The sequence below is a fragment of the Molothrus ater genome, chromosome 15 (genome assembly GCF_012460135.2).
Source record: "Molothrus ater isolate BHLD 08-10-18 breed brown headed cowbird chromosome 15, BPBGC_Mater_1.1, whole genome shotgun sequence".
Taxonomy (NCBI): Eukaryota; Metazoa; Chordata; class Aves; order Passeriformes; family Icteridae; genus Molothrus; species Molothrus ater.
In genome coordinates this window covers 15,144,939-15,158,943 of record NC_050492.2, presented here as the reverse complement: position 1 = coordinate 15,158,943, position 14,005 = coordinate 15,144,939, and the positions used below count along the sequence as shown (strand labels likewise).

At 50.8% G+C, this 14,005-nt stretch overlaps 1 protein-coding gene across 6 annotated transcripts in view; it reads right to left on the bottom strand.

Annotated features, from left to right (window-relative positions):
* Window positions 1-47: 47 nt before the first annotated feature.
* NSD1 (nuclear receptor binding SET domain protein 1) overlaps window positions 48-14,005 on the bottom strand; it is a 61,068-nt gene continuing 47,110 nt past the window's right edge. For 5 of the 6 annotated variants that reach the window (XM_036391745.1, XM_036391744.2, XM_036391747.2 and 2 more), the window contains exons 22-23: window positions 11,794-11,998; window positions 48-8,877 (exon numbers count right to left, since the gene is read on the bottom strand). In XM_036391745.1, the coding sequence (XP_036247638.1) occupies window positions 6,530-8,877; window positions 11,794-11,998 (2,553 nt within the window). In that variant the 3' untranslated portion in view covers window positions 48-6,529. The remainder of the gene's footprint in view (window positions 8,878-11,793; window positions 11,999-14,005) is intronic. The other variant, XM_036391746.2, reaches the window with a different exon arrangement.

The window sequence follows — 14,005 nt, the reverse complement described above, 5'->3', positions numbered from 1 at the left end:
CCCTTCCCTGCCTCCCCCCACTCAGCAAGACAAACCACAAGAGGACATCGAGAGTAAAGTTAAACTTTACTTTACAGTAATTTTTCTTCTATATACAAAGAATTACAGTACATGTTCTGGGAGCACCTGGGCAGGGCAACCCTCTTTTCATGATAAGTTTCACATACACAGCCAACAGTCTAAGGGGAGCAAAATGAAAGTAATCAATGGTCCAAGACTCTCCCCTCTCCCTCTTCTAAAAATAATATACATGCTGGAAATATGTAGTTTACTCTCACCTGCTCTGGCATTCCTTCTTACAACTGACTCCTGGCCAGGGCTGAGCATCCCTTTGTCCTCCCTGCAGTGCTCTGGTGCTGGCCTCTGCCTTGGCTGGGATCCTTGACTCCTGATGTGTTTCCCTCTGCCTGAGCCTGCAGAACAGGACCCTCTGGGGCACCCCCATTTGCTGCCACCCCGTGGGCAGCAGACCTCAGCGGGGAAGGAAGGCAGCGTGGGGCTGCTCACACCAAGGTTCTTCCCACAAGGAAACCTCTCACTCATGGCTCCAGCACGAGTTATGCTGCTGCCATGAGTGGCTCCCCATGTCCCTGGGAAGTGAGGAAGGGGCAGTGGGCAGCCCCCCTCCCAGGGCCCTCAGCCAGCTGGCAGCCAGGACCCCAGCTAGGAGCACACAGTGCTGGAGGGTGGCAGGGGACATTACCAGCAAGGCACGGTGCCCAGCATGGTCAGTGTCTTGGGGGTGAGCAGGCTGGTGGGGCAGTGAGCTCAGCACCATGGATATGCAGGGCTGGGAGCACCACGGCTGAAAGGCTTCCAGGGCCCCTCGCAGGGAGAGCCACTCCCTGCCTGCCCCCCTGCTGCCAACACATCTCACATCTCACCTCCCACCCACACCAGCCGGGGCCACCCTCAGCTCCAGCCACGCTCCACCTCGAGCCTCCCGGTGCTTGCTGCTTTTCCTTTTAACAAGTTCCCAGTGTCTACAAAAAATACACAAAACCCAGTTCCTTGAAGTCAACAACTCGGAAACATCAGAAAAAGAAACAAAAACTGAAACCAGCTCAGTACCAAACGGACACGAAGAACATGCAGTAGCGGATGCCTGCTTGCTTCACATGGCTCCATGGGCTCCCCAGGGGCTCAGTGGCACACTGGTTTAGTCTCAAAACCACCATAAACTGAAGGAACCGAGTCACTCCTTGTCCTGTTTTAGTCACAAGGAGTGCTGAAGCCCGGCCCCAGCTCCAGGGGGATGGGATCAGCTGGCCAAGAAGCCCCAGCTTGTGGGCCAGGAGCCGTGAGTCCAGCCCTACTGTGCTAAGCTGCCAACGGTTTACAATAGCACCACAATAGCCCAAGGGCTTTGCCAAGGGCAAACATGATTAAAACTTTACCTTGAAATAGGCCATAGCAACACCCATTTCTCAGATTTCCCTAGGAGGTAGATTCAGTGCTGTAGGGACTGTCCATCACTGCTGCTCCTCCAGCCCGAGCTCACACAACCTGTCCTGTTCCCCCAGCACCAAACTTTGCTTACATCACTTTTGTTTTGTAGGACCTGGAGCAGGAATCTTGCATCCTCCCATCTCCTGATAAGCAAGGGCACTGCCAACCCACAGGTGAGACTCCTGCTGAAGCCAGGCACGTGGCAGAGCAGTCCCCAAGCTCCAGTGTCCCGTGTCCCAGGCCCTGGGAGCCCCAAGCACCCATCAGCCCAACTGTGCTGCTGCAGGAGGAGCAGCCCTGGCTTCAAATGCTGCCACCAGCGTTATCACTATCACAGGAGGGTGGGTAATTAGCACGGGCAAAGCCTGGGAGATCAAACACAGCATCCCCCCCATACTTTCAGAGTAGCTGCACGATTTGCCACTTTGCTTTAACACTCACTGGCTAGCAAAGGCCAAAAGCCTCATCAGTAATTTAGGGCAAAGCACATTACAAGCAGGTTACAATTATGGTTATTCCAAACATCAAGCAAAATCAGAAGTTAAGGCTGAAATTAAAAATAAACAGAAGGTGTTGAAGGTCTGAAGTTTCTCAAACTCCCCCTGCTCTGTCACAACATTGGCCGTGGTGTCCAGATACGAGCTGGGCACACCCAGAGCATGCTCAGGGCGAACATAGGCCAAGAGCATCAACGTTAGGGCTGCTTTCTCTTTCTCTTCCGTTTTTGTTTTCTGTGAAACTAAGCTGAAGCTTTTCTAGCAGATGCACTGTCTCACCTTAGTTCTTTAATGTCCTTTACATTCAATCATCTCTCCTATCTCTCGAACTTTAACACCAGCCACACCTTCAGAGCCTCTGCCTGCAGGGGTTTAACCCTGAATTAACACGTGCTCCCACAGTACCACCCAGATGCTTTGTGTATTGGAGTGACTCTGGTTCCTGTGGAGCTTTTTTTTGTTAAATAGGAAAAGTTTAACTGGAAAACAGCAATAAAGCAAGCTACCATGAGCTAATTTGCATCTGGAGACGTGCAGTAGGTGAGTTGATTATTCCTTACAGTCATAACTCTCCTGCTAGATTCACCAGAGCCCTGGCTGACAGTGGGCACTGGGGAAGATGGGACAAGCCACACAGAACAGTGGCCTGTGCCTGCTCCCCCCCATCCTGCCCACACATCCCACACGTCCTGTGCTGGCTCCTCCTCTGTAACCCTCATCCTGACAGGGCACAAGGCCCAGACCTCGCTGTTACCCCTCATCAGAGCTCCTCTGTCACCAAAGGGCACCTGGGACTCTCCTGCCCACTGAAGTGGGTCCCCCAGTGGGGTGGAGGCCACAGCCCATTGCTGACCCCAGCCCACTGCTCTGAGCAGGGGCAGCAGGTAAACTGGCAGCAGGGATGTTGACCAACAAAGTGTTCACACAGGAGCAGAGCCTGCATCCCCTTCAGAAATGGGAAGAGTGAGCTACTCCTACCAGGAATGAGTCTGGAAAATTCCTGTGAGCCATCGTGGGACACCAGGGAAGGGACAGAGATAATTACACCCTTGATTCTCCCTCTACAGTGCTCCACAGCAGTGAATCAACACAGGAGTCACCTCTCACCCACCTGGGGTGCAATTAGGGCTGACCCAGGACTAAGTGACCAGGTGATTGGATCCCTCCAACACAGCAAGAGAGCATCACAGCCTTGGCATGGAGCTGTTGCACAGGTCTGAGCCCAGCAGGAGGCTGCAGCAGTGTCTCCCACAGTCTGCCAGGGGTATGGGTTACTTTGCCTCTACCCTCTACTTTTAAAATCCCTCGTGATTCAAACTGGCTGAATTCTGAAGGCAGCAACAAATGGCAGCAAACAAACCCAACTGCTTCAACACAGACATGTCCCTCTCCTCCTCCAAGGCAGTGCTGCCAGCTGCCACCACACTGAGTCACCTTGAGTACAGAAGATGCCCACATTTCCTTCACAAGGGTTTTGCTGCCTGAAGCTGTTCCCCAGCTCATGCTCCCTTGCTGAGGGCAGGCTGGAGAAGGGCAGGGCTGCTGGGACCTCTCTCTACAGCTGATCAAGCCTTGTCTACGTGACCCAGAAAAGCCCAGAAACTCCCAAAAGCACCACAACTCCCTCTGAAAAGCCCTCCTGATCTGACAGAGCACCACTCAAGGCTCCAGCAAGAGCAAAGAGGGAAGAGCAGCTCCCTGGCTTCCTCCTTCAATGAAGTTCCTCAACACCAGTTTTGCCAAGCAGCCTCCGAGCTAAGCTGAACTCAACTTCCCAACAGCAGCTGCAAGATAAGAAGCCAGAAACCTGGATCCTTGTGGAAAAGGGAGACAAGAAGAGAGACAGGGTACAGCAGCTGCAACAAAGTAGGCTGTGGAAAATGCCATGCAAAGGTTTAATCCACGTTCACTGCTCCAAACAAGCTTTTGGGTAAGCACCTGCTGGCATGAAGGGCGGCTGCTGCTGTGAGCCTCACCCTGCCACGTGAGCCCGCGATTTATAGAAGTGATTTTTTTCAAACCTGCTCTTGTGAGAATTCACTGAGAACTTCTCCATTTTACAGATTTAAAAAAGCCTGCACCAAAAATATTCACAGTTTATTTTTTCATGAAACAAGTAACTAGTTAACACGTGACAATGCGAAGCGGAGGTGGACAGAGCAGTGCAGAGACCTCTCTGGTTACAGTGGGAGCTAGCTGGGTGCTGGCACTGAGGAAACCCTACTTACACAATCTACATGACTAAGTCCAGCTCATGGGAAGGTTTATAAATGTAAATTCAAGATTTATTTTCCTTCTCACACATGATAAATACTTAATATACTGAACGCCATATTTTTTTTTTAAATTTTTGTTTAAAAACCTTAATGAATGCCCTTAAGGTAATCTTCTCTCTCAATGGATCTGAGTTGTCCTGATTCCCTTTGTGGAGGAGTCACGCAGAAATGCAAGCTGCTTGCATTTCCCTAGTTTCAGCAGCAAGCAGGAACTGACCTGCCAGTCTTCCCGGAAAAAAAAAAAACAACATTAAACAAGTAAGTTTCCATAAGCCATAAAGCTTTTCCAAGTTGTGAGCTATTCTACAAAGGATCTGAAATGATTCGGACTAGAGAAGAGATAGCACTGGTAATGTCCCCTTGTGCCCAGCACACCCGGCCTTTACAGCAGGACGTTGTCTCAGGGTGCACACATCAGGAAAGGAGAATGGATCAGGATTTGTCTCGGTACAGGTGTCTGCCTCCCTTCATAGAAAACTGCAAAGCTCATGACTGTCTGCTCTGGGAGCAGCAGGCACTTGCAAGCCAGGCGGGAACAAGGACCTGCTCCCATGTCAGAGGAAGGAGGTCAGCATGAGGCTGAATTCTCCCTTCCTGGGGAGGGGCTGTGGATCTGCCTGGAAGGAGAAGGATACACACACTGGAGCTGCGCAAGGGTCTGGCGGTGGCACGGAGATCCGAGGCTGCGGCCCCAGATCGGTGGAGCTCAGGTAATTACAGAGGTAATGTGTTGTGAGAGTGGGAAAAAGCTGGTCAGCCGCGTTTCCTCGGCAGGACACCAACCCTATCCAGGCCAGGCAGTGCCACCAGAGGAGGTCTGTCCTCCTCCTGCCTGCGAGGGTGCCGGTGGTCACGAGATGCTGCAGGTCCCTGGGACTCTACTGCCTGCCCCACGAGCACCACAGCCACACCAACTTCTGCCTCAACGCTTGAGTGAACGGCTTTCAGCAGGCCTAGTCTGGACACCAGCCCGATGACCACCAGGTACTAAACATCGCCTTCACTGTAAAAGGGAGAAGAGAAAAAAAGAAAGCCAGGCAGCTGCTGGAGCCCACCGTGTTCCAGTGTGAGAACTACAATTCAGTTGGATGGACGCACACGCGCACACACACACACATGCACACCAACACAGTCCAGTTAATTCAAGTCTCCTTTGGTTGTAGAAGAGTTAAGCCAGAAGCTACACAAGGGGAAGGTGTTGAGATGGGTCCTGATCCAGCTACGGCACCCTTGCCTCTGCGCAGTGAGCAGGACAGGCTTGGCTTGCTGCTGGCAACACCAGGTGTGATGGGAACACGTTCTGAACACATCTGAGGCAAAGGGAGAAAGGACTGCTCAGTCCGCTGGCTCACGCTGACAACACAGGTCTAGAAGAGACTGGATGGAAATTTGAAAGGGAGCACTGTCCCCCTGGCAGGGCAGTGCTCAGCACCTCCAGGAACCCACTCTGCTGTGCTATTGCTGCTTTATGGGTCACTACGTTGTCAAGTGCAGGAAAACACTCCGTGTGTCCTGTGCTAAAGGATTAAGACACAAGAATGAAAAACTCCCAGATGACTTCTTCCAAGATCTCTCTTTTCCCTGACTTCCTCCAGATTGCTCGTTTCTTGGGCCTGGCCAGTTGCAGCTCTGTAAAAAAGGAGCCTGAATGGATACTGCCTATTGCTGGAGAAAACTGCACTGAGCGAGTGCAGGAGCTCCTCTCCCATCTCACTGGAGATGATCCCTGCCCTAGAGCAAACCACACACACAGCATGTCCCAGTAAACACACGGACAAACCTCGTAAAGCAACGCCCTGCATGGACAGAGACCTGGGCAGGTGACATGAAATCCCTTCCCTGCTTCTGGAGTCTAGCAAGGACACACACCTGACTGCTCACCACATGATCCCTGAAACATCTCCAGTGCCAGGGCAGACTGACTGATCCACTTTCTTTAAATGCAGTAACAAGAGCAAGGCCCTGGCTGTGCCTAGGAACCCACCTACAAATCAAACCTGGAGCTTGAACACGTTGGATCAGTAATGTGACCATTTCAATGGAATTGGAGATTTTTACCCAGAGTGGACTCTTTATTTCAGCTTTACCATTTGTAAAAGGAAGAGGAAAAGGTCACGGATGCTCTCTCCCTTTGGCTGGGCCAGACTCAGATTTAAGAGAATGTCCTTGCTCACGTCACAAGAGAATATGGATGGGATGTGCATGGGTTAGGGGCCGGGCTCAGGGAAGTGAATAAAAAAAACAAAACAAAGATTCCCCCTCCCTAAACATTAATCGACTGAAACCTGCCTCCCATATTCACCAACCTCACTTTGGCTCTGAGTCAGCCAACTCACGACAGACAGAATCCTGGTTATGGGCTAGCGCTGTGTTTTGTTCAGGCAAAGGGTCCTGCCCCCGAGGAGTCTGTGCTTTTCCACTCAGCCAAGCAATCTGATCAATTGTCTGAACGTTCGTGACAAGCCACTGCATCTGCTCCGGGGGCACCGGCGCTTCCCTGGCTGGCCGAGGGGTCTGCTCGAATGCACACAATCTCTCTGATGTCCACGGGCTCTGCTCCGAGGGGGCTGAGGCCACTTCCCAGCTGGGCTGAAGGGTGGGCTCTGGTAGTTTCTCTGCTGTCCGGGAAGGCTGCTCTGCAGGCGTCAGCGTTTTCGTGGTGGACCAGTGGCTTTGCTCGTGCGTCTGTAGTTTCTCTGTAGGCCAAGGTACTTGTCCGACCTGTGTCACCACCTTCCCAGCAGACCAAGAGATTTGCTCCCCAGCTAACATGGTCCTCTCTTTCTGCTGGGGACTCAGCTCCATGGCTGGGGCTCCTCTCTCCTTCAGCTGAGCGTTCTGGTCGACGGGACGCAGCGCCTTCTCCGACAGCAACAGCCTCGGAGCTGATGCAGCCAGAGGCTTGTCTGAGGCCTGAGGCCGAGGAGCCACAGCAGGAGCCAGCTTATCCGATGCCTGAGGCCATGGGGCTGTAAGAGTGAGAGGCCTCTCCAAGAGCTGAGGCCGAGACACCCCAGAGCTGAGAGCCTTTTCCAAAGGAAGAACCCGCAGGGCCCCGGAGTCAGCAGCCTTCTCTGGAGGAAGGGGTCGCAGCACCCCGGGGGAGAGAGACTTCTGTGTGAGCGGGACCCGAAGGGCCCCTGAGCTGAGACCCTTCTCCGTGGGCAGGACGTGCGGTGACCGGGAGCCAGGGGCCTTCTCTGGAGACAGGGGCCATGGCAACCCTGAGCTGGGAGCCTTCTCTGTGGGCAGGATCTGAGGCATACCCAAATCAGCAGCCTTCTCTGGAGGCAGGGGATGGGGTGACCCAGAGCTGGGAGACTTCTCTGTGTCTGGGACCCGCACTGCCCCAGAGAAGGAAGCCTTTTCTAGAGGTGTGGATTGTGGTACTGCTGATCCAGGAGCCTTCTCTGAGGGCAGGATCCGTGAGACTGGGGAGTCTGGGACTTTTTCAACGGAAATAGACCACAGCACCTCAGGACTGGAAGCCATCTCCAGTTCTGGGACCTGCGTCACCACAGAGCTGGAAGCCTCTTGCACAGCCTGTGGCTGTGGACTCTGGGCAGAGGAGTCATCCAGTGGCTGGAGCTGATCGGCCTCGGGAGGCTCATCCTCTGCCTGGGACTGCAGCATGCCCACCGTGGCCAGGAGTCTGTCAGACAGTGGAGGAGGCAGGCATTTCACGGGGAACTCATCCAGCAGCTCGGGCTGCTGCGCCCTGCTGTCAATGAGGGACTTGTCCGATAACTCTAAAACCTCGGGGGCATCAGGAGTCTCATCTGCCAGCTGGAGCTGCAGGTCAGCAGCAGTAACAAGTGACTCATCCAGCGGGGACTGAGGTGATCCTGGAGGAGATTTGCTCGGCAGCTGAGGCTGCGAGGCGTCACTGGAGGACTCGTCCAGCGGCCAGAGCACCGCGTTGCTGGGAGGTTTGTCGGGCTGCTGAGGCCGCAGTGCTACAATGATGGGCTGCTTCTCTGACTGCAGCCGCAGGGACAGGGCAGCCTGGGGCTTGTCTGATGGCTGCAGGCGGAGCGACAGGGTGGTGGGAGGTTTGTCCGAAGGCTGAAGCCGTAGTGAGAGGGTGGTGGAGGGTTTATTGGATGGCTTCAGCCTCAGTGACAAGGTGGCGGGGGGTTTATTTGACGGTGGCAGTCTCAGAGCCAGGGTGGCAGGTGGTTTGTCTGGTGAAGGTAGCCTGAGGGCCAGGGTGGTGGGGGGCTTGTTTGATGGCTGCAACCTCAGGGCAAGGGTGGTGGGGGGCTTGTCTGAAGAAGGCAGCCTCAGCGCTAGGGTAGCAGGGGGCTTTTCTGGTGACTGCAGTCTGAGGGCCACAGACTGAGGTAGGCTGTCCAGGGGCTGAACACTCAGGTCTGTGTCTGCCTCTGTTTCTGCAGGCACCTGCTCTGGTGGCTGGGTGTCCTCGCCGTTAGTCAGGCCTTCTATGGGAGGTGCATACTCACGAATTTCTCCTGGCTCTAGAGGGTGAGGCCCACAGGGATCATGCTCTGTGCAGCATAATCGTCCATCCAGCTTGGAGATGAAGAGCATTCCTTCCCGGTGCTGCTTGCAGAAGGACCTGGGGCACATCTCACAGAACGAAGCTGCTTCCTTACCACACACGTCACACTGATGCCAGGGGCACTCCCACTTTCCTGCAGCACGGACATGGGAGAAAAGACACACCTTAGGAGTGGGACAAGGGCAAGAGACAAAGGCCTGCTGCAAAGGGAGTTCAGGGGAAAGTGAGAACACTCCTGTAATACCCACATACAATTCTACACATCCTCTTCAGTTTCTGCCTTAGCTTGACAGGCAATTAACATGAATCTGCATCCTCAGAAGCAGCAAGGGCAATGATAATCATGACAAACACAAGCCACATCAGCTCAGACCAAAAGCCCATCTGGCTCCTGCACAGCACTAACCAACAGAGGTGTCCAGAGAGGAGCAGACATCCCCAGTTTGCACATCTCTGTAGCTCTGACTTTCATAGAAAACAGCAGCAGTTATCTGCGCACAACACCCAAAGGACTTTTTAAGCTAACATGTCAGATTCATCTTTTAATTCTGGGTCAAAAACCTCCCTTCCTGTTTTTTAGAAAGAAGAAATGAGAGAGCAGTGATCACAAGGGCTAAGTTTCTATTGTCTCTGAACCCAAAGGCACATCCTTAACCTCTGGCCATGTATGGCTACGATAAAACAAAGCTGCTCCCCCAGCAGCTCCATCTTCACACAACCTACTGCCCCTCAGTACCAATACCACCAGCAGGCAAAATACAACATTACACTTCAGAGACTGCTGCTTTTCTCGCTTGTAGATGACCTCACTGGCTCAGCTTCCTGCTCCCTCAGCCAAGGTTGTGTCTGGCTCTACCAAATGCTTCCAGTTCATGGACACAACCAGGTACAGGCTGAGCTCCTGACCAAAGGATGAGCAAAGATCTTTTTCCAAATACCCCTCCTGCCTCTGTGCTCTCCCAGCACCTTACATTCCCCATCTCTCCTGCTCCCTGCCTTGCTGTGGGGAGCAGCTCCTTGCAGAGCAGCCCTGGCACAGAGCTCTGAGCCAAAGGGCAACCACAGACACCAGCCAGGCCAGAGCACTTCCCAGCCTGCCTGAACCAAGCCCACAGACCTGTGGCTACAGCTCCTTTCCAGGGAGTCTGGTTCCTGCAGCACAGCACTGAGCAGCTGTGGGCATTGCTCCCTGGACCTGTGCAACAGCAGCTCTCCACTCCCCTCTCTCACGCTGCTTTTCCCCTGGAGTTGAAGGCAACATGTAGTCAGTTTTTCCCCTCCTTTGAAGCCAGTCCAAGGCTTCTGTTCCAGTCTCAAAATATGCACGCTGCTCTTGTGTGTCTTTTCCAAATTTTCAGCATTTTTTTCCAAGTGAGGATGTTTAACACTTCCCATGGTCTCCCCTGTTCCTGGCTCATGGTGCTGCAGCACAGGCTGTCACTGCTCCCCCTGCACCAGCAGCATCCCAGAGAGCCACACAACATGCAAAGACCCTGGGACCATTCTTATAGAGGTCATTTGTACAGATGGAAAATAAAAAAAGTCAAAACCTGCTCCTTTGTTGCAGAAAGGATAAATCCTTTCAAACCACTCTAATGGTCTTTGACAGGAAAAAAAGGTCTAATGAATAAGCACCCTCTCCAGGGACAGCCCAGAGCTCTTGGAAGTAAGATCACACAATTAGCAAACATGCAAACAAGCAGGAAATTCCAATTACTTGACAGCAATGCCCATGGCAGAGGAAACATTTGAAGTAGAAAGTGCTGAACCTTTCATGTCCTGAATGATACTCCAAGGAGCAGGCTATGAAAATCACTGGCTACGTGTAAAAAGTGTAAAATTGCTACAATTGACTGAAAATCATTCTCTAAAAACAGTTATTAATGGTCTTGTGGCAAACTGAGAAGGCATTTCAAATTACACCCTTCAGGAATGTATTTTAATCTGTACAATAATTTAAATTTCTGAAAGCAGAACAGCAAATATTCTTACAGATACAGGTAGATAACATCAAGCCTGTAAGGGACTGCAAAAATCCAGTTGGACAGGCTCAGAATTTAAAGTGGACAAATGCTCTTGCACCAACAAGGTGTAATTAGACAGGTGCAAAACAGGATTGCAAAAGGAAGAAATAAATATGAGAAAAGGATCAAGATGAAAACTCAAGAAGGATAAAGCAAACCATCAACATCACATCAATATAAGTTATTTTTACAAAACAAGTAAAACATTATTCTGAAGAAATTTTATGTAAAAAACAAAATGTAATTATTGTCTTCTGTCAGAGTAAGTAAGGCCTCGGCTGCAGTGCTGTTAAAATACTTGATTCCAGTTTAAAAAAAAATGTGTAGGCAAGTGGGACACAGTCCAGAGTAGATCAAGAATAAAAACTTGAGGCTATGTTTGTACAAGCCGGAAAAGGACTGAGACAACAATCTTCCACTATGTAAAAAAACGTATCAGAGAGCTGGCAATCCTTAGTGTTTTTAAGTCAGGCTGTTAGGAGAGACTTTGCAAATGGAAAGCAGGGGAACAGGCTGGAGGCTGGACTGTACTTTTTGAGTATTTTTTTATTTCAAATTTTTGCCCTAATTTCACCACAAACTAGAATATGCTTTGGTACTGTTCTCTTATGCATGAACTAATGGCTATTCAGGCATTTAAGAGATTCTTTTCTAACTCCTATTTTCCAATAGTGCTTCTCCTCACCAGTGATCTCACAACTGTCTTCAACTTTGGGAAAACAGCCAGTGTGATGACCAATACTTCAGGTATTGTTGGGATTATGCTCTGCTAGGCCCCAAGAATGGGGTCAGTTCACAAGCACCATCTCTTAGGCAAGGACCAACTCCCCCTTCAGCAACTTTTTGCAGTCACAGTAGGGCGCAAACCAGGGCTGGGTTGGTTGGGCACCAAGATCTGCTCAAGTGAGAAAGATTTCTCTAAAAGTTAAGAGGCTGTGAATAGAGTGCAAGGTCACGAGCAGCACCCAGGGCACCCACAGCCAACACTGTGAGCCAAGCAGAGCCCAGCTGTGCAGAGCACTGACCTGCAGGTCTCTTGGTCAGGTTGAGGCAGTCAGCATGGTACACCTTGGGGCAGCCTGACTTCTTACAGGAGACCAGCTGCCCTCCATCCCCACAGCTGAAGCACTCATCCTCCCGCTCCTTCATCACCTCCGCCTGCGACCTGCGCTTCATCTGCGGCCGCCTCTTGAGCTTCTTGGACTTCTCCTCGCTCAGGCTGGGCTGGCTCTGGGGGTGAAAAGATGTTGGTTAACACAGGGCTCTGGCCCATCCATCTGCTCCCTTGCTGCTGCAAACCCTGCTGACACAAATCCCACTGCCAGCTATACCTGAGACCTGTGCTGCATGTCTAGTGCTGCTTGGTATTTGGCAGCCAAGTTACTACAGCAAATAGCTCCCAGTTATTTTGAAAGAGCCTGGAAGTCATGCAGCAAAGCTTGACTGGACATGGGATTTATATGACTAGTAACAGCAGAATGAGGAGCTGGGGCTGCCTGGTGTCACTGAGCTCGTGCCACCTCTCCCAGACTCTTCAGGTCAAAGCAGTCAGGTCTCCTGGCACACATGACTCATAAAGAGTCTATTCAGGGCCTTCCTGCACTTTTTCACATTCACCACTTCCCTCTCCATTTTCAGTATGAATTTATCTGTCATCAGTTTAGACCTATTTGTTCTTGTGTCAGTGCTGCTCTTTTGCACCAGAATCACAAAATCTTTACTGGTTGGAAAAGACCTCCAAGATCATCAAGTTCAACATCTGAAGCTTTTCCATCTCCCTGAAGAAACCTCTGGGACACACTCTCCTGCTTGCAAACTGAAACTTTCACAGTCTGCACACTCAGTCTTCCCAGCGGCTTTTCCCTGCCCTTATTGAGTATATTTATCTCAAATAAAGTTACAGAATTACACATGCTACGTCAGATAGCACCTCGTACAAAGACATCAACACTTAGCCAAAAGAACAGGAAATTCCCCAAAGCACTGCCCCCATTTGCCTTTTCCACAGCCGTGTGACACCACAGCTCAGTCCTGGGGCAGCTGAGCTGTACAGTGGCTCCTTCTCCACCACGACTGCCCAGCCACGACCTTCTCATGGTGGATTTGTTTCTGCTCTTAACCTCTCCAGGTGTGTACTGTGGAATATCCAATCTCCATTCCCCCTACACTCAGTTATTCCTTTGCAACTGCCCCATCCTCTCACTCTCCCACGGCAATGACAACCAAACTCTGCATCATCAGTAGAGTTAAATTATCTGTGTAGTGAAGTAACTACAACTGAACCCAGGACAGGCAACTAAATGGTTCAAGTGCTCTCTTCTCTGGCCTAAGGCTTCCTCCAACCCTGCTCTTCCAACTCCCCCTCCAGCCAGGATGAGCCTCCCATTGTGTGGAACACTCAACTCCACAAAGATGATGCTTCTTGACCCAGTCCTGACCTTATCAAAGCACCATCACTTTAGTTTATCTAAGGAGACATGAGCTAAATTCTGTGCCATTTTCTACATCTCTTTGTGTTCAAATATGTGTTCTCCATGCAGGATATCTCTGTGTGCTGAGACAATGCCTGTGAAGCAATTTTTACATCATTTATTCTGCAAAAATACCGTGCATAATATTTTCATCACCAAAACATTTAAAAACCTTGGTCTCCAGACCTACAATTTCAGAACTCTGCAGTTGGCTATCCAGCTTTCCTGTCACCAAGGAGTTACATCTCTTGATTGTTTCCTTCCCCTTCACACGTGGATACTTCTGCTTTCATACCATCCTTCCCCCTGACAATGGGGACAAGCCAGGCCTTTCTTATCACTAAAAATGCAGGCACTGAAACGCTTCCACCTAAACTATGCCACCGATTTTCAGCCATCTAATTACAAAGAGAACAAGAAAATCCCTTCAGAGCTAATTTGAATGTCTAAGAGAGGTCTAACAGCTGGACTAAGCAATTCCCACTTGCTCCCTGCAGTACCATAGACTCCCAAACATTCCTCCACACTCCCAGTTAGAAGGCACTTTTAAGAGTGAACTTGAGTATAATCAGTTTTGTCTTGCTGTATCTTCAGCAAGCTTAAAAATGCATCTATTGTGAGAAGAATTTTTTAAAAAAAGCCACCCCAAGGTATTGTTTTCTCGGTACTGTTTCTTAGCCCATCTCATCAAGATGGAATGAGTCGCCTCAGATATCACAATGGAACATGAATGCCAACTAAAGGGCACCTTTCTCTCATTTCCATC